General features: G+C 36.0%; 1 protein-coding gene across 1 annotated transcript in view; it reads left to right on the top strand.

The window, feature by feature from the left end:
- PDE1C (phosphodiesterase 1C) overlaps positions 1 to 18,757 on the top strand; it is a 266,847-nt gene that overhangs the window by 234,575 nt on the left and 13,515 nt on the right. Inside the window, exons 17-18 of the mRNA XM_049785275.1 lie at positions 3,379 to 3,447; positions 12,515 to 12,574. Coding sequence (XP_049641232.1) covers positions 3,379 to 3,447; positions 12,515 to 12,528 — 83 coding nt within the window. The 3' untranslated portion in view covers positions 12,529 to 12,574. The remainder of the gene's footprint in view (positions 1 to 3,378; positions 3,448 to 12,514; positions 12,575 to 18,757) is intronic.

Here is an 18,757-nt window from a genome sequence, read left to right as displayed (position 1 = left end):
CTGTTTGTGGGCATACAAGTCATTTATATACTGGATGACCCCACCTCAAACTAGAAAATAAAAAGGACCCCCTCATTGTTAACATCCCACCTGCTTGTATTATTCCACTGTAGTATGTTAGCTGGATTATTACACTCATCGGTGAATCTGATAGACTTATTTCTTTCCCCTTAGAAAACAAAGACCAAAGCAGAATGTACTCCTTTTAATAAGTAGGGAGGAGTGGGATGGAGAAATAGAATAGAGGTTAAGGTGCCTAGCATCCCACCTGGGCTCAGTCACTGGCACCTTTTGATCACTGGGCATAGAACCAGACCTAGAGACCCTCAAGCACCACTGGGTTATACTATATCCTTTTAAACTAGCACTGAATTGATGACCTATTGGTCAAGTATTGCTGGGGAGAGGTCTTTAGCTAGAAAGAGCCCTGCTAAAATGTGTAGTAAAGTACCAAAAAAAAAAAAAAATAAACCAGTTAAAAGTCATATCACAAGAGTACTCTATGATTGTCATTCTTTCTATTTCCTAAGACCTGTTTAGCTGCCCAATTTTACCACTGAGGCCATATACCAAAATATTTACTATTATATTATTATTTGCTCACACTAGGTTATAAGTACTATCCCTCTTTTCTTTGGTTTAGTTTGGTTTGGGGTCTAAATTTCATGGTACTTAGGGTTTACTCTTAGCTTTGTGCTCTGGGTCACTCTTGAGGTGGCTTAAGGAACACATATTGTACTGAACTTTGTACTCTCTGACCCCAAATAACTGCCCCATTTTTTAAAACTGTTATTAAAACTTTTTAAACCTATTATTACTTGGATAATTATCACAGCATATTTCATAGTGTGACTCTTAACAGAGTTTAACTTAACCATCTGTCTACCATTGGAAAATCAAGTTACATGTTTCATTATTTGTTATACTACATTTGTGTAAATTGGGGCCTTTTGAGCAAAATTATTTGTAACAACTTAGAATCAATCAAATTTCTAGGTTAATAATTGCATATAGTATGGGCCTCTTTATTGTAGACTCCTCCTTCACTGGCTTAATTCTGTTCAAAATAAAAACAGCCCTATTCTAAAAGTATTCTTCGCAGTGTTTAATATGCAGTTCTTGTTTCTAGATGATTTAAAAGCATTTCTTAGAGAACTACAGGTAGGTTTGGGACTGTGCTGACTCTGGATAATTCCATGGCAAGCATTGTCTCTTCATGTCTTCTTTTCAAGACTCTAAAGATATTCAAATAATGAAATGTCTTGAGGCATCAGGCAGTGTCCTCTGTCCTGAGCCAAATGTTGGTAGAATTGCCTGCTTGAAATGTGCTAAGCAAAAATCAAAAGTGCCCCATAGTTTGGCAAAAACTTTTCCCTTTTCAATCTTGCAGCTTCTGCATCTTCCCTATGGGATCTACTGGTGTTTTAATAGCACATTGCTTTTATTGGGCCATTACTAATAGTTCTGCTGTCATTCTCAAGGGCTTGTAAATCACCCTTTCCCAGCACACTCTTGAAGAAAAGCTTGGCTATACTAACACTAGTTTGCAGAAGGGAAATTGAGGTCAAGCTACAAGTTCCTGGGGGTTAGGGTAGACTTCAAGGCCTAATAGTTGGCACATATGTGTTTGTCCCCAAGGCACTTCAATCACTTCCATCACTATTGTATTCTTCAGACTCTTGATAAATTCAGTGGCCCATTAGCTGTAACAACCAAAGACATTGATTTAAAGCATCTGAGAGCTATTCATTTGTCAAAAGATATTGCCAGTCATACAAGCTGTGATGATGGCATTTCTGCCTTGAGCTAGCTGACTGTGTTGTTTATTCTCTGTACATTCACATGCCTATGTTGAGTCTAATGTAACCTGTGACCTAAAAATGCCTAACTCCCAACAATGAATGCATGTTTTTCTTACATACACATACTCATAAATAAATAAATAAATAAACAAACAAACAAATAAATAAATAAATATTTCTCTGGATATAAATCAGTAACAAGCACTGCACTTTCACATAACTGTTTTTTCTCCCTTTGTCCTTGCAATCCTACTGCTTGGCATTCTAACCTCATGCTGCTGTGGAACTCTAGATAATGTTTTTTTCACTCAGAACCCCCTTGAAATACTCTAGGGGACCACAGAGGGCAATTTACCCTTTGTTGAGCGAAGCTTCACTTGACTAACAATGGATAAACTCAGCCAAGGGACTCATTCTGTAAACTTCTGATTGCATTTCCCAGAAAGTCGGCCCAGACTAGATTCAGAAAGGATTCTTCAAGTGAAGTTTGTAAAAAAAAAAAAAAAAACACCTTTGATTTTTATAGGGCTTGATTCTGAAGGAGTTAACCACGTTTTCTCTTTCTAAGTTCCCTATCCACACCTAAAGTGGTTGTACAGAAAACAGAGATGCAAGGCCCTGCCACATAGCTTCTCTCACAGCCTTTAACAAACGTTTTGTGGATCTGAGGTGATTGACCTTACTTTTGGCTTTCTGTTTTTACTCTTTCTACTATTAACACTACTATTGAAGCTGCTACTACTCTTACTAAAATAATGAAACAAAAATTAACTGTGGTTGCCTACTCTTTAATAATAAAATAAGAGTGTTTCAAACACCATCCCAAGTTTATTTCTTTATGTATCACCAGGGGTTCTGGGTTAAAGAAAGCTTACCTACTTGTCTTTGATTTCAAGTTCTTGTATTCTGTGATGTCAGTCTGCTTAGGGGTTATCTCTACCCATGACTGTAATGACTGCAAACTTTTCTCAAATAAAACTCATAAGATGGACCTAAAGTGTAAAATATTTTGTGAACTGTTTATAGAAACTCAAGGGACTTGTACAGAAATAAATTACCATTGAATCTTACATATATTCTGATGAAGAGAAATTTTCGCCATTCCTGCCAGATGTGTTGTGTTGCCAAGTTGTGATTTTTTTCCCTCTGTTTTCCCATTCTGGATGTCAAAAATGAATGAATTAGTGGATGTCTATGTGTATAGATACATATACATAATACTCTTATGCAATATATGTCCATATATAATTATAATTATCTCTTGCTATTCTTTGGAGATTGCTTCCAGAGCCTTCACAAGCACCAAAACCTGTATGGTCAAGTTCATGTGTCCTTTGGATATTTCTCATATATTCAAAGAAATCAAGTGAGCAGTTTGAGGCCCAAGAGCAAATAAAAGCTACAAACACAACATAGGGAAAATCCCGTAAATCTTTGATTTTAGGTCCAAGATTTCTCCTTTTATATTGAATGCAGGCTCACATTTTTGGATTGTTTTAGCATCCTCACATTGTTCCTTATCATATACAATTTCTCAATTCTGCTTTGCCTCATCCTATTCCTTTCCTCTTTTCAGGCAGTAAGAAGCGTTCACATGGTTCACCAGCCCCGAGTACTAGCTCCACAAGTCGCCTTACCTTGCCAGGTGAGTAAGCAACATTCTGCAGTCTATCTGAATGATTTGGACAAATAAAAGCATTGGTTTCTCAGGAAGTGAGCCTCGCAGTTCATGAATAACCTGTATTCTCAGAGAGCTTTGTCTCTCCAGAATTCACAGTAGATCCAGAGCCGATTCATCATCTCTTTTGTTTTTAAATTAATGTATTTATTTAAGCACCATGATTGCAAACATGTTTGCAGTTGGGTTTTAGTTATAAACAAAAAAAAACCCTCTTCACCAGTGCAATGTTCCAACCATCAATGGCCCCCATCTCCCTCCCCCTTCGCCCCCTACCTGTAATCGAGACAGGAATTCTATTTCTCTCACTTGCTACAATTGTCAAGATGGTTGTCAATGTAGTTATTTCTCTAACTGAAGTCACCATTCTTTTTGGTAAGCTTTGTACTATGGGCCAGTCCTTCCATCACTCGTCTCTATTGTCTCTGGGTATTGTTACAATAATATCTTTTCCCCCTTAAATTCCACAGATAAGTGAGACTATTCTTTGTCTATCTCTATCCCTCTGACTTATTTCAATCAGAATAATAGTTTCCATGTCCATCTATGTACAGAAAAATTTTATGACCATCTCTTGATGGCTGCATAGTATACCATTGTGTATATGTACAACAATTTTTGAGCCAATCTTTTCTCTCTCTCTCTCTCTCTCCCTCTCTCTCTCCCTCTCTCTCTCTCTCTCTCTCTCTCTCTCTCTCTCTCTCTCTCTCTCTCTCTCCTTCCCTCCCTCCCTCTCTTTGGATTTTGGATTTTTGGGCCACACCCAGTGACACTCAGTGGTGTGGTCCATCCCGGGTCAGCCACTTGCAAGGCAAACACCCTACCACTGTGCTATCATTCTGGTACCAGCCAATCTTCTCTTGTGGGGCATCTGGGTTGTTTCCAGATTCTGGCTTATTGTAAATAGTGCTGCACTGAACATAGGTATGCAGAAGGCATTTTATTTTAGTATTGCGTTTTTGTGTTCCTAGGGTATATCCCTAGAAGTGGAATAGCTGGATCACATGGGAAGTTAATTTCTAATTTGTTTTTTTTTTTCTTGAGGAATCTTCATATTGTTTTCTATAAAGGCTAGAATAGATGGCATTCCCAAAAGCAGTGAACGAGAGTTGCTTTCTCCTGACATCCCTGCCAGAACTGCTTGTTTTTATTTTTTGTAATGTGTTCCAGTCTCTGTGAATTATAATAGTACCTCATTCTTTGTTGTTTTGATTTGCATCTCCATTATGATTAATAAGGTGGAGCATTTTTTCATGTGTCTTTTTTGCTATTTCTACTTCTTTGAGAAATTGTCTGTTTATTTCTTCTCAATTTTTGATGGGGTTAGATGTTTTTTCTTGATAATTTCTGTAAGTACTTGATATAGCTTAAATATTAGTCCATTATCTAATGGGTATTGGGTGAATAGTTTGTCCAGTTCTGTGAGTGGCCTAGTTTGTCCAGTTCTGGGAGTATCCTAGTCACTATTTCCTTTGAGGTGCAGGATATATATTAATATATATCTATTCCATATATTTATCTTCACTTACACTGGTTTGAAAAGTGCTGTTTCCTTCTTGAAGATGCCTTTGGTCTCAATGTCATGGAGTGTTTTTTTTACATATTCTTCTATATACCTCATGGTTCTGGGTCTGATATCAAGGTCTTTAATTCATTTGGATTTGACCTTATGGTGTCAAATGGAGCTCCAAGTTTGTAGTTTTGCATGTGGCTGACTAGTTGTCCAAGAACTATTTGTTGAAGAGGCTTTCCTTGCTCCATTTTGCATTTATTCCCCCCTTTATCAAAGATCAATTGATGGCATGTCTGGGGAGCACTCTCTGAATACTCAAATCTATTCCACTGATCTGATGGTCTGTCTTTATTCCAATTCCATGCTATATTAATGTCAATTGCTTTGCTTTACAATTTAAAGTTGGGGAAAGTGATGCCCCCCATCTTATTTTTTGCTAGGGTTGCTTTAACTGTTTGTGGGTATTTATTGTTCCAAATGAATTTCAGGAGTGTTTAATCCACTTCTTTGAAGAATGTCATGGTTATCCTTAAAGGAATTGCATTAAATCTGTACAATGTCTTAGGAGTATTGCCATTTTAATTAAGTTAATCCTCCCAATCCTTGAGCAGGGTATGTGTCTACATTTTATTGTGTCCTTTTTTATTTCTTGAAGTAGTGTTTTGTAGTTGTCTTTGTATAGGTCCTTTACATCTTTACATAAGTTGATTCCAAGGTATTTGTGTTTGTGTAGCACTAATGTGAATGGAATATTTTGGGGGGGGCAGTTTTGGGGCCACACCCAGTGATGCTCAGGGGTTATTCCTGGCTATGCACTCTGAAATCGCTCCTGGCTAGGGAGACCATCTGGGATGTCAGGGATCGAGGCCAGGACCTTCCTGGGTCAGCTGTATGCAAAGCAAATGCTCTACCACTGTGCTATTTATTACTCAAGTCCCTATGATTATTTTTTAATGTCCATTTCTTCTCTATCATTATTCCTGTATAGAAGTTCATTGATTTTTGTGTGTGTGTGTTAATTTTGTAGCCTGCCACTTTGCTATATGAATCTCTTGTTTCTAGAAGCTTTTTAGAAAAGTCTTTAGAGTTTTCTAAATATAGTATCATGTCATCTGCAAACAATGAGAGCTTGACTTCTTCCTTTCCTATTTGAATGTTCTTTTTTCTTCCAAGCACCCTGTATTCCCAGGTGGTCTCCCATCCAAGTACTAACCAGTCCCGACCCTGCTTAGCTTCCGAGATTAGACGAGAGTGGGCGCATTCAGGGTGGCATGGCCGTAGATTGAATGTTCTTGATATCTTTTTCTTGCCTAATTGTTATGGCAAGTAATTTCAGTACTATTTTGAATAGGAGTGATGAGAGGGAGCAGCCTTGTCTTGTACATGATTGTAGAGGAAAGGCTTTTACTTGATCCCATTGATAATATTTGTCATTGGCTAGTGATAAATGACCTTGACTATACTGAGAAAAGTTCCTTTCATTCCCATCTTGTTGAGAGTTTTTATCATGAATGGGTATTGGACCTTATTGAATGCTTTCTCTGCATCTGTTAATAAATCATATGGTTTTTATTGTTCTTTTCATTGGTATGTTGTATTATGTTAATGGATTTATGTATGTTAATCCACCATTGCATTACTGCAATTAAACCTACTTGGTCATGGTGTATGAACTTCTTGATGAGGTGTTGGATCCTATTTGCCAGAATTTTGTTAGTATCTTTGCATCTGTGTTTATCAGGGATATTGGTCTTTAGTTTTCTTTTTCCATTTTTCTTTCTTCTTTTTCTTTCTTTCTTCCTTTTTCCTGTCTTTCTTTCTTCCTTCCTTTCTTTTTTCTTCCTTCCTTCCTTCTTCCTTCTTTCCTTTCTTCCTTCCTCTTTCTTTCTTTCTTTTCCTTCCTTCCTTCCTTCCTTCCTTCCTTCCTTCCTTCCTTCCTTCCTTCCTCCTTCCTTCCTTCCTTCCTTCTTCCTTCTTCCTTTCCTTTCTTTTCTTTCTTCTTCTTTTCTTCTCTTTCATTCTTTCTTTCTTCTTTCTTTCTTTCATTCTTTTTCTTTCTCTTTCTCTTTCTTTCTTTCTCTCTCCTCTCTTCTTTCTTTCTTTCTTTTTCTTTCATTCTTTCTTTCTTCTTTCTTTCTTTCTTTCTTTCTTTCTTTCTTCTCTCTCTCTCTCTCTCTCTTTCTTTCTTTCTCTCTCTCTTTCTTTCTTTCTTTCTTTTCTTTTTTCTTTCTTTCTTTTTTTCTTTTTCTTCTTTCTTTCTTCCTTTCTTTTTCTTTCTTTCAGCAGCATCTTTGTCAGGTTTTTGTAAGAGGGTGATGTTAGCTTCATAATATCTATTTGACAAAGTTTTTGTTTTTTCAGTTTCCTGAAAGAGCCTGAAAAGGATTGTTATTAGTTCCTCTTGAAAGGTTTGAAAGAATTCTTAGTGAATCCATCTAGGACTGGGCTTTTCTTTTGGGGAAGACTTTTGATGACAATTTTAATTTCCTCAGAAATGATGGTTCTATTTAGATATGCTAGATCATCCTGATTCAACTGTGGATGATTGTAAGAGTTCAAGAATGTATTCATTTCTTTAAATGTTTTGAGGCATAGAGTTTCTCAAATTAGTATCTGATTACCCTTTGAATCTCTGTAGTATCTATAATGATCTCCCCCTTTTCATTTCTAATCTTGTTTATTAAGTTTCTCTCTTTTTATGAAGCTTTTGTTTTCTCTGCAATCTGTAAATGAAAATTGGAAATAATGCTTGTAAATTTATAAGAGTACATACTATAGTGCACGGTGTAGTATCTCCTATTAAGAGATATGAACGTCATGTTTGTCTGTATTGGAAGACATTTAAGAGGTAGTAAAGCTACTAGGCATTTATAGCCATGTATAATTACTATTTTATAGAAGGAGTCCATATTTTCCATTCTATCAATTCATAAGTTTACATGCTTTACTGCAACTTAATTTTTTCAAGTAGAATTTGGGAGCAAAAACACATTTGAAAGAAATAGAACTTATAAAAGGAATTATAGAAAAAAGAATAAAAATATAAGAAGGTAAAATTTCCCAACTTTATACTATATTAACCACAATTACTACAAGTTCTTCTATTTCTTATTTATTTATTGTATTGTAATTATACACATGTAGAGTTTTATTTACTATGTCTTAAAATATGCCATTATATTATGAAATTTTTCATATGCTTTTAATTATTTAAAATATTTATTGATGAACTAATATGATTCAACCATAAAAATCTTTAAACATTCTTGGTAATTTGACACTTAAATGATTTATATTTTTATTTCCTTAGCAATCCTATATTTTATCTTATTTTATTTTATTTTGGTTTTTGGGTCATACCCAGCAGCACTCAGGGGTTACTCCTGGCTCTATGCTCAGAAATCACTCCTGGCAGGCCCAGGGGACCATATGGGATGCTGAGATTCGAAATCACCAACCTTCTGCATGCAAGGCAAATTTTTTCCTCCATGCTATCTCTCCGGCCCCAACTATCCTATATTTTAAATATAAATTTTTGTGACTTTAAGTGTAGAATTAGGTTGCATTTCTACCTGTGGAATACTAGTGAGAGGAGTATGTTTATATTTAGCTTCTTGGGATGCCAGTGTAATTCTCACAAAAGTAGCATTTTTTTTTATTCTTTAGCTATAACTTTTTGATTTTATTTATGCTCTTATACTTACTTACCAATCTGTTAGAAAAAATGGCCTTCACATCATGTTGCCTTTTTTATCATAATAGTCTATTTTATCTTTTACATTCTTCTCTTTTGAGATTGCCATATTTTATTCATCTGAGAACCACCTGCCTTGTATTTTAACCATATCAATACCAGAATGTTTTGCTATCCATTGGCTATTCTAGATAGCATGGTCTTAGTTGTACAAGAGCCTACAGATGACATTATAATTATTGGTATCTTAGACTAGATTAAATATGTTCCATGTAAATCTGCTTTTTCACCTTACTTCCTCAGCCCACGCTATACTTGTGCTCTTGAACTTTGTTGCCCGTCACTTTGACTGGAACACACCTTACCTTTACTTCCCCCAATTTTTCTTTGCAGTCTTTCCAATTCATTCAGGAGACATAATATTGGCACATAACTTTTTATTAATCTATTGACAAATTAACAATAAATAAATTATTAATAAATTAATTTGATGATTAATTGATTAATCTTTATTAACTCTATTGACAATTGCTTTTTAAGGGTATGTACTATTGTATTCCTTTTGGTCCTAATACCTGCCAAACAAGCAGAGATAGGGGCTCCTCATTACTCTTTATTAGGTTGGTTATGGGGGAGGTAGAAGTGATGTTCTTCATTTTCACTAAATCTCTATAGAAATAGCCATTCTGGGGCCGGCGAGGTGGCGCTAGAGGTAAGGTGTCTGCCTTGCAAGCGCTAGCCAAAGAAAGATTGCGGTTCTATCCTCCAGTGTCCCATATGGTCCCCCCCAAGCCAGGAGCGATTTCTGAGAGCTTAGCCAGGAGTAACCCCTGAGCATCAAATGGGTGTGGTCCGAAAAAAAAAAAAGAAAAAAAAAAGAAAATAGCCATTCTAAGAAAAGTCTGGTTTTTAAGTTAGTCTTTGTGTCTGTTAAACTAACGTGCTTTTTGTGTGTGTTCAACAAACCTTGCTGAAAAGTCTCTGGGAACCTGTCTCGTCTTCCCTTCACTATGGTTATTATGCTCCTAGACAGTAGGAGAAATGTAACTTTAACTCAATCCACTTCAGTATGTACTGATCAAGTTTGCTCTTCTTTGTAAAGTCAGTAGGACCCTAGTCATTCAGAACATGAACAAGTACATGCACAGATGGTCTGGCTTCCACATTCTGGATGAGGGAAATTCTCTCATGGGTGTCGACTCATGTATTTGTCCATGACTTCTAACATGGTTTTAGTTTTTTGTTTTGTTTTGTTTTGTTTTAGCTTGGCAGTGTAAACTGATTCCAAATTAGGTGGTTGTAGCTTTAAGTGCTGACCACTCCACAGCTTGTAGAGGTGGAATGGATAGTTTTTAAAACATGTGAAATCTTTAATCAAGTTTTGTGTTGAGGTCTTTCTCCCTCTCAGCCTCAAGTCTACAATAACCAACCTATACTTCTTCCTGCCTCAGTAACACCTTCTGCTGCCTCCCTCTGACTCAAATAGCTCTTGTGGCAAACAATAATCATTTTTAAAATAGGATGTTTTCTAATATTTAAATAGAGGAATCAAAACCTCTTTTTTTTCTTTTTTTTTTAATTTTTATTGTGACTAAAGTGCATTACAAATCTTTCACTGCATCATTTATGGTACATAGTGACAATGAATGAGGGGCATTCCCACCACCAGTGCTGTCCTCCCTCCACCCCTGTTCCCAGTATGCATCCCAATCAAAACCTCTTTTTAATAAATCATAACATGTATAAATAAAACAATAACATAAATATTCCCCAAAATGTAATTTAAAACCTGAAAATTAAAAATAAAATAAATACATCTATATCATACAAAAGAATAATTGCAAGTAATATTAAGAATTTTAGTATACACATTGTGAAAATAATTTTATGACTTAAAAAAAGACAAGTAACTCAAGTTAAAAATGGGCAACAGATTTGAGCAAATGTTTCTTCAAGGAAGGAATACTAATGGAATATGAAAATATAGTCAACATTATTTGTCATCAAGGATGCAAATCAAAGACACCGTATCACTTCACTTGCACTGGAATAGTAACAATTAAAAAATGGGTAATTCCAAGTGTTGACAGCAATATGGAGAAATGTATGCCCTTATAAGATGTTAGGTAAGAATGTAAAATGGTGGAGACATTTTAGGAAACACTTTGTATGACCTTCCCCAAAAAAGTTAAATATAGAGGAACTATATAAATTATTCTGTAGATCCTGGACATCTTCCCAAAAGATTTCAAAATATATGTGCCCCCTCCCCCAGCACACAACTTGCTCATGGATATTGTTAGAAGTGCTGCTCATAAGAGCTAAAAGTAGAATCAAATTAAATGCCCATCAACTGATGAATCTAGAAGCAAAATGAAATATACTCATTGAATCTATTATTTGACCATACTAAAGGAATGCCATGATAGTATGTTTTACAACATGAACAAGCTTTGGAGACATTTTGCAAAGAACACCTCCTGCTTATGATTCTATCTATGTGATGTTTCTGGACTAGACTCAAAAACTCAGATCAATTGTCATTTTTAAAAGGCTGGAGCAAGCAATGCATTCTCATGGGTATAGAAGTAGAGATGATGAGAATGTTTTAGAATTCAATAATTTAGTGGTTGCGCTAATCCCAGATCTCAGGTAAAAATGCTCCAACCACTGAGCATGAATCAAGGAGCAAGCCATGAGCATTGCTGACTGTGACTCCCAATTAAAAAATATACAAAAATGTATAATTCCAAGTGGTGGAAATTATATACATCCAAAGAATTTGTTTTATGGTATGCAAATTATGTCTCAATTTAAAAGGAAACACTGAAGCAAGAAGGAAAGGGAAGCTCAATTGAAAGTATAAGACTTAAGCACTAATGGTGAGAATCCATTATAATATTGATCCAGCCCCCTATGTACACTTTTAGCAAATAGTACATATTGCTAGATTAAACAGTATTGAAAATTTCTGTTATTTGTTATTTATTATACTTTCTCTATTTTAAAAACATAATAAAAACTTTTCAGGAATAAAATGACCATTTTCTAAGACAATATTGTTTTGTTTCATCTCTGTTGACACAATATTCCATATGTTTCTGAGAAATCTAATATTTTCCCTTCCCAGCATAGTAGGAGAGAGGGATAAATCTTAGGACATTAATATATAGATATAAAGAAAGTATTCGAGCTACATGTTTCAAACTAGATATTGAAAACAGTTCATATACTCACTGTCTATGTGGTTTTCAAATTTATCAATCTGTCAATTTTATCAATTTATCAAATTTGTCAATCTGGAACCTCAGCACAAGAAAATATGGGGTGGGCTCCTCAATGCATTACACACCTGTATCAGAACAACATTCATAGTGAAATAATAGAAATTTGAGCCAATCTTGTTCTAAAGCCAACCCTGACTAATGTCCCTGAGTATTGTGAACCCAGTCCAGCTCCAAGAAAGTTGAGGAAATGTTGGCTCTCACTGGAGGAGTGGCCCAGAGCATCGCTACAATTGACAGTCAGGACTGCTAATGACAAAGACTAGTCAGTAATTTGCTTCTGAGCAGATTCCCTGCGGGCACCTTGGTCTCATCCCTTCCATGAAGTGCTCCTTCCGGTGCTCCTTCCATGTAAAGGTACAGTACCATAGTCTTGAGCTCATGCCCATAGCTGACGGCTCCTCCCTGTATGCAGCTGCTGGCATGTATGGTAGTGAGAACAATAGATACAGCTCTGCTTCTTAACCTCCACTGCCCCATGTAGAATTTGTGTGTCCAGAGGCCCATTGGCTTGTAATAACTTTGTTTTCTGTCCTGTTCTAGGGGACTACGGATAAACATTCTTCCAAAGGATCCTTCAGAAGAGAAGGGACCAGCTCTGAGGTCTGAAGACATTTCAGGAAGCTTAGATTTCCTTTATCAAAACACAGTGTAAAATGTATTGTAAGTCATGGCAAGATACATGTAAAAATGGTGACGTCTGCTCTTCTTAACTAACTGCTTTTTCACAATAAATACTTTCACATATGTTGTGCCATTACCAAGAATTAGCGATGATGCTTGATTCTTAACATGGAATTTGTCATTCCATCTTCACAGCAACCTGAAAGGAAGAAAGGAAGTGCACAAAGTAGAAAGTTGAAATATAATTAGAGTTTATTAAAAAGCTTCTAGGACACAAAGCCGTGCTCTTTTCTTTGTCTCCTTGCCAGTGGGTAAAGTCTAACGTCAGGTTAACCCATGTTGTCACAGCTTTTTTTAAATAATATCTTTATTTAAGCACCATGATTCCAAACATGATTGTAGTTGGGTTTTAGTCATAAAAAAAATACCCCTTCCATAGTGCAATATTCCCATCACCAATGTCCCCCATCTCCCACCCCTCGCCTATATTCGAGACAGGCAGTATACTAATTTCACGCATTGACATTGTCATGCTAGTTGTCGGTGTATTTATTTCTCTAACTGCACACACCACTCTGTGTGATGAGCTTCATATCATGAGCCGGTCCTTCCAGCCCTCATCTCTATTGTCTCTGGGCATTATTAAAATAAAGTCTGTTTTAGTTTTCTTAAAACTCATAGGTGAGTGAGACTATTCTGTGTCTATCTCTCTTCATCTGACTTATTTACCTCAACATAATAGTTTCCATGTGCATCTATGTACAGGAAAATTTCCTGACTTCATCTCTCCTGATGACTGCATAATAAATATTCCATTGTGTATATGTAACACAGTTTCTTTAGCCATTTATCTGTTGAAGGTCATCTTGGTTGATTACAAATTCTGGCTATTGTAAATAGTGTTGCAGTGAATATAGGTGTAAGAAAGGCATTTGCATTTTTGTATTGTATTTTTGTGTTCCTAAGAGTGGTATAAGTTGAATCATATAGGAATTTAATTTCCAGGGTTGTTTTTTTTTTGAGGATTCTCCATATTGTTTTCCATAAAGGCTGGACTAGCCAGCATTCCAACCAGCAGTGAATGAGATTTCCTTTCTCTCCACATTCCTGCCAGCACTTGTTCTTGTTCTTTGTAATATGCATCACTCTTTGTGGTATGATATAGTACCTCATTGCTGTTTTGATTTGAATCTCCCTGATGATTAGTGATGGGGAGCATTTATTCAAGTTTCTCTTGGTCATTTGTATTTCTTCTTTGAGAAAGTGTCTGTTTATTTCTTTACCCCATTTTTGATGGGATTAGATGTTTCTTTCTCATTAAGTTTTGTCAGTACCTTTGTATGACTAAAAATTATATTATCTGATGAGTATTGAATGAATAGTTTCTCTGATTTGTCTGTAGCTTTTGTATCCTAGGCACTATGTCCTTAGAGGTGCAGAAGATTCTCAACTTAACATAGTCCCATCTATTTATCTCTGTTTCCACTTGTTCGGACAGTGCTATTTCCTCCTTGAAGATTACTTTAGTCACAAAGTCATCAATTGTTTTACCTACATGTTGTTGTATATACCACATGGTTTCAGGGTTCAGGTCTGATATCAAGGTCTTTAAGCTATTTGGATTTGACCTTTGTACATGGTGTTAGATGAGATCTGAGTTTGCTTTTTGGTATGTGGCAGACCAGTTGTCCCAACACCACTTGTCAAAGAGACTTTCCTTGCTCCATTTTGGATTTCTTGCCCTTTTATCAAATATTAGTTAATTCTATGTCTGGAGAACATTCTCTGAATACTTAAGTCTATTCCACTGATCTGAGTATCTATCTTTATTCTAATACCATGCTGTTTTAATGACTATTGCTTTGTAATACAATTTAAAGTTGGGGAAATGATGCCTCCCATATTCCTTATCCCAAGGGTTGTTCTAGCTATTCATGGTTGCTTATTTTTCCAAGTGAATTTTAGGTGTGTTTAATCCACTACTTTGATGAATGCCAATGCATAATGAATTGCATTAAAATTTTACAATGCTTTGGGGAGTGTTGCTATTTTAATTATGTTAATTCTCCAAATTCATGAGCAGGGTATGTGTCTTCATTTCCTTGTGTCCTCTTGTATTTCTTGAAGCAGGGTTTTGTAGTTTTCTTTCTATAATCCTTCACTTCTTTATTTAAGTTGACTCCAAGGTAGGTATTTGAGTTTGTGTGGCACTAATGTAAATGGGATTGTTTTTAATGTCCGTTTTTTTCTCCATCATTATTGTTATATAAGAAAGCCATTGATTTTTGCATGTTCATTTTGTAGCCTGACACTTTGCTATATAAATTTCTTATTTCTAAAAGCTTTTTGGAAGTCTTTAGGGTTTTCTAAATATAGAATCATGTCATCAGTGAGAGCTTGACTTCTTCCTTTCCTTTATGGATACTGATGGTGTATTATGTTGAATCTGGCTGTGTGCAGTATTCTAGGTGAAGCATTCATTTCATTGAGTTTTGTCACTATAACCCACCACTGCCTTCTGGCTTTGAGGGTTTCTTATGATAAGCCTGCTGTAAAACTTAAGGATGTTCCTTTGAATGTACTTTGCTTTTTAAATCTTGATGATTTCAGTATTCTCTATCTGTGGGTTTCATCATTGTTACCAGGATGTGTTTTGGAGTGTTTTTATTCAGATCCTTTAGCTGATACTCTTTGTGCATGCAGGATTTGGTTGTATGCACTCTTTAGCTCTGGGAGTTTCTCTGCAATTATGTCCTTGACTGTTTAGTCTTCCTGGAGATTTTCTTCCTGGGTCTCTGGGACTCCAATGATTCTTATGTTGTTTCTTTTGAGTTTATCAAAGACTTCTATTTTCATCTGTTTACTTTCTTTGAGTATTTTTCCATTATCTGATAATTTACATTAATGCCTTTTTAATCTCTTCTGTTGTATGGATTTGTTATTCATTTCATCTTCCAACTCCCTGATTCTGTGTTCAGCTGCTCTTACTCTAAGAGACTTTCCGTTGAGATTTTCATTTCATCTACTGAGATTTTCAGACCTGTTATTTCAGTTTGGAGTTTTCTGATTTCTATCTTTTTGCTCTTTTCATCTCAATCTACACTTTCGTTGAGTTCTATGAACATCCTCCATATTTCTTCTTTAAACTCCTTATCTGAGAGGCTAACTAAATGGTTGGCACTTTTTGGGTCATCAGACTTGCCATCTTCCTTCTCTATGGATGGTCTTGGCCTATGTTGTTTCCTCATTGTCACACTTGTAGTGTGGTTTTCTTCTATATGTTATAATGGGGTTCATTGGCTAGATAGTCGGCGACTGCAAAGCAGAACAGCTGCTTTTCTCTGACTACCTTTTTTTATGGGCAGAGACTACCTACCTTGATGATGTGGGTGGAAAATTTTTACTGGGGGTTTTCACAGCTGTATCTTGGAGGCAAGCAGGGGACAGGAAACCAACCAAGCAGGCACAAAGCCAGCAGAAGCCATTTTAAAATGTTTCTTTTTTTGCCAAGGTACATGGCAAGAATCAGGCTCCCCCCTTCGTGGGCAGAGACCACCTACCTTGATGACCTGGGTGGAGACTTTTTATTCTGGGGGCTTTAACAGCTTGAGAAGTGAATGGAGACTTGCTCGGGGCTTTCACGACTTGATGACATGAATGAAGACTTTTTTAACTAGGGGCTTTCACGGCTACATTCTGGAGGCAAGCAGAGGCCAGGAAACCAATCACGCAGGCACAAAGCAAACAGCCATTTTAAAATTGCTCCTTTTTGCCCAGGCACACTGCAGGAATCTGTCACTGCTATTTTCCTCCCAACATTTGCTAACAACCTGGGATTCTCATCACTTACTTATGCATGAATTTCAAATACAACTGTAATTGGGGGGGGGGGGAGGTCATGGCAGTGAAGGGATCTTGCACTGGTTTATTTTGTTTGGTTTAGTTTTCAGGCCACATCCAGCAATGCTCAGGGGTTCCTCATAGCTCTGCACTCAGGAATCACAACCGGCAGTGCTCACTCTGGCCCCAAGTGCAGTGTTTCTTAAGTAGAAATTCTAATATTCTTATGAATATTTCTCTTTACTTAAATAAAAGGAAGTTGATTTTCTTCCTAGGGGCTGGATAAGAACTCATTGTTACATATTGATTTACTGGGTCCAAAACCAGAACCCAGAACTGGAACCTCAGAGGCATTTTCTGCATAGGTCATTACTGTGAACTAAGTTTATTTTGCTCTTAAATGTGCCTCACTTTCTCAGCTTCACATACATAAGAGAGAAAAACTGGATGATGGTAATATTCAGCATGAAGCTTAAGTTTGCACTATCTCCAAAATATTTTTTCTTTAAAATCAGCATGTATCATGTATTATTTTGAGCTTGCCAGGGTAAACAAATGATAGTTAAGAAATGAGCTGGAAATAATCATCTCATTAAGAAAGGGCTTTTTTTAATCCCTTTTAAAATTTAAAGTAATAATTAATTTTTCTAAACTAAATAATCATCCAATTGCATGGCCGCATGCTATTTACTAGTCATTGTTTGAAAATAGCTAAACAATCAGCCTTATTAATTGATCCTCCTGTTTCATCTATTTATCAGGGAGTGAAGGGCCTTACATTCACTCTACACTTTACAGAACCTCTTCACACTATATCAAGACCTATAGAAATGAGATGAAATTATAGCATTTACATAAAACAAATGTGCTCAATGATGCTAACTTGAAACTTTAAAGGAAGGGTACTGTGCTGAGCTTTATTTAGAGAAAGCATGAGCAACAAATGTAGATCAAGATATTGTTAAAACAAGGAAGAAATATGAAGTTCAATAGAGTTCTAGTCAATTTTGTCAGAGGGTGCAGATTATCTGAGATTCATTTATTCTTTAGCAAGTTGAAAATTTGTGAAAGGTGCCAAATACTACGTAGTTCACATAGCATTAAATATATCAACTGCTATCAAAATGGGATTAAGTTCTAGAAATGTAAATACACAACGCTGTACCTTTCTTAATGAAACTCAGCTAAAGCCAATTATCTCCTGGGTGAACCTATAAAACAAAGATCTTAAGACCAGAGAATCTGGGTTTCAAGAATTATTTCCAAAGAAGACAACTAAAAAGCCTTTTTATAGCTTATTATAATAAATACACAGTTTTAAGAATCTTAAGTACCTTTTTCATTTTTTCGAATTAGAGCATGATTAGATTTAAGGGACTGAAATTTTATCCATCTTGGTTGGTTGCCTAAGCTACACTATCCGACTGGGACTTTCACAATAAACTTCCATATTTGTTTATTGCACCAATAGTTTATTATGTGGGCTAGATTTTTTTTTCTCTGCTTGAAATGATATTTGGTTCCAGAAAAGTTATTCCCACAGGTAGATAACTGGAAAATATTTGTATTTTCTCAAAAATGTACATTTTGTAAATGAATCTTTTGTGAACCAAAGACTCATGTTCTCAGCCAAACATTCACAAATAGATTTACTAAATTATTTTCTTCATTACGTGATGAGGTCTTTCATGTAGTAAAATTCAGAAAATTTACACGATAAATGATATGATGATAAAATTTTCCTATACAATAATAAGAAAATCTGCCATGCAGGTTATGATTGCAAAACCCCTGACAATGACCTTCCATGATATGTAATGTAATGATGGTCTCATATCATGCATTGAGACACTTGGCTTGTACATTATTATTGCCAAGTTCCCCTCAGTACATATCTATATTATCTCATTCATCTCCTGGTCAATTGCTCAATTTTTCTCTCAACAACTCTATGAGAAAGTTGCTGGTTTATCTTTTCTATTGTTTAGAGAGAAATTTTAGGCTTTATTACTCCCACCCCTGGTATTTATTCCCCCCACTTAATACCTCACTCCTGGGTCTATATTTAGAATAAACTCCAGGTGGTTTTCCCAGGACCATATAGCATTAAGGATTAAACTAAAGTCAACTGCTTGCAAAGCAAGTGCTTTACCTCCTGTACTATTTCTCTAGCCCTAGAAAAAATATTAAGCTCTAGGACATATATTTTTCTGTAGAAACTTATAGCTAAAAATAGCTCAACCCAATTACCTGTTACTAGTTGTTGTTGTTCAGTTCCAACATCCACCTCTCCCCAGCTGCCCTGTGGTACTGAAGTTTATC

This window comes from Suncus etruscus, chromosome 13 (genome assembly GCF_024139225.1).
Source record: "Suncus etruscus isolate mSunEtr1 chromosome 13, mSunEtr1.pri.cur, whole genome shotgun sequence".
NCBI classification, from domain to species: Eukaryota; Metazoa; Chordata; class Mammalia; order Eulipotyphla; family Soricidae; genus Suncus; species Suncus etruscus.
The sequence above is the reverse complement of the archived record's forward strand: the minus strand, read 5'-3'. Positions and strand labels throughout refer to the sequence as shown.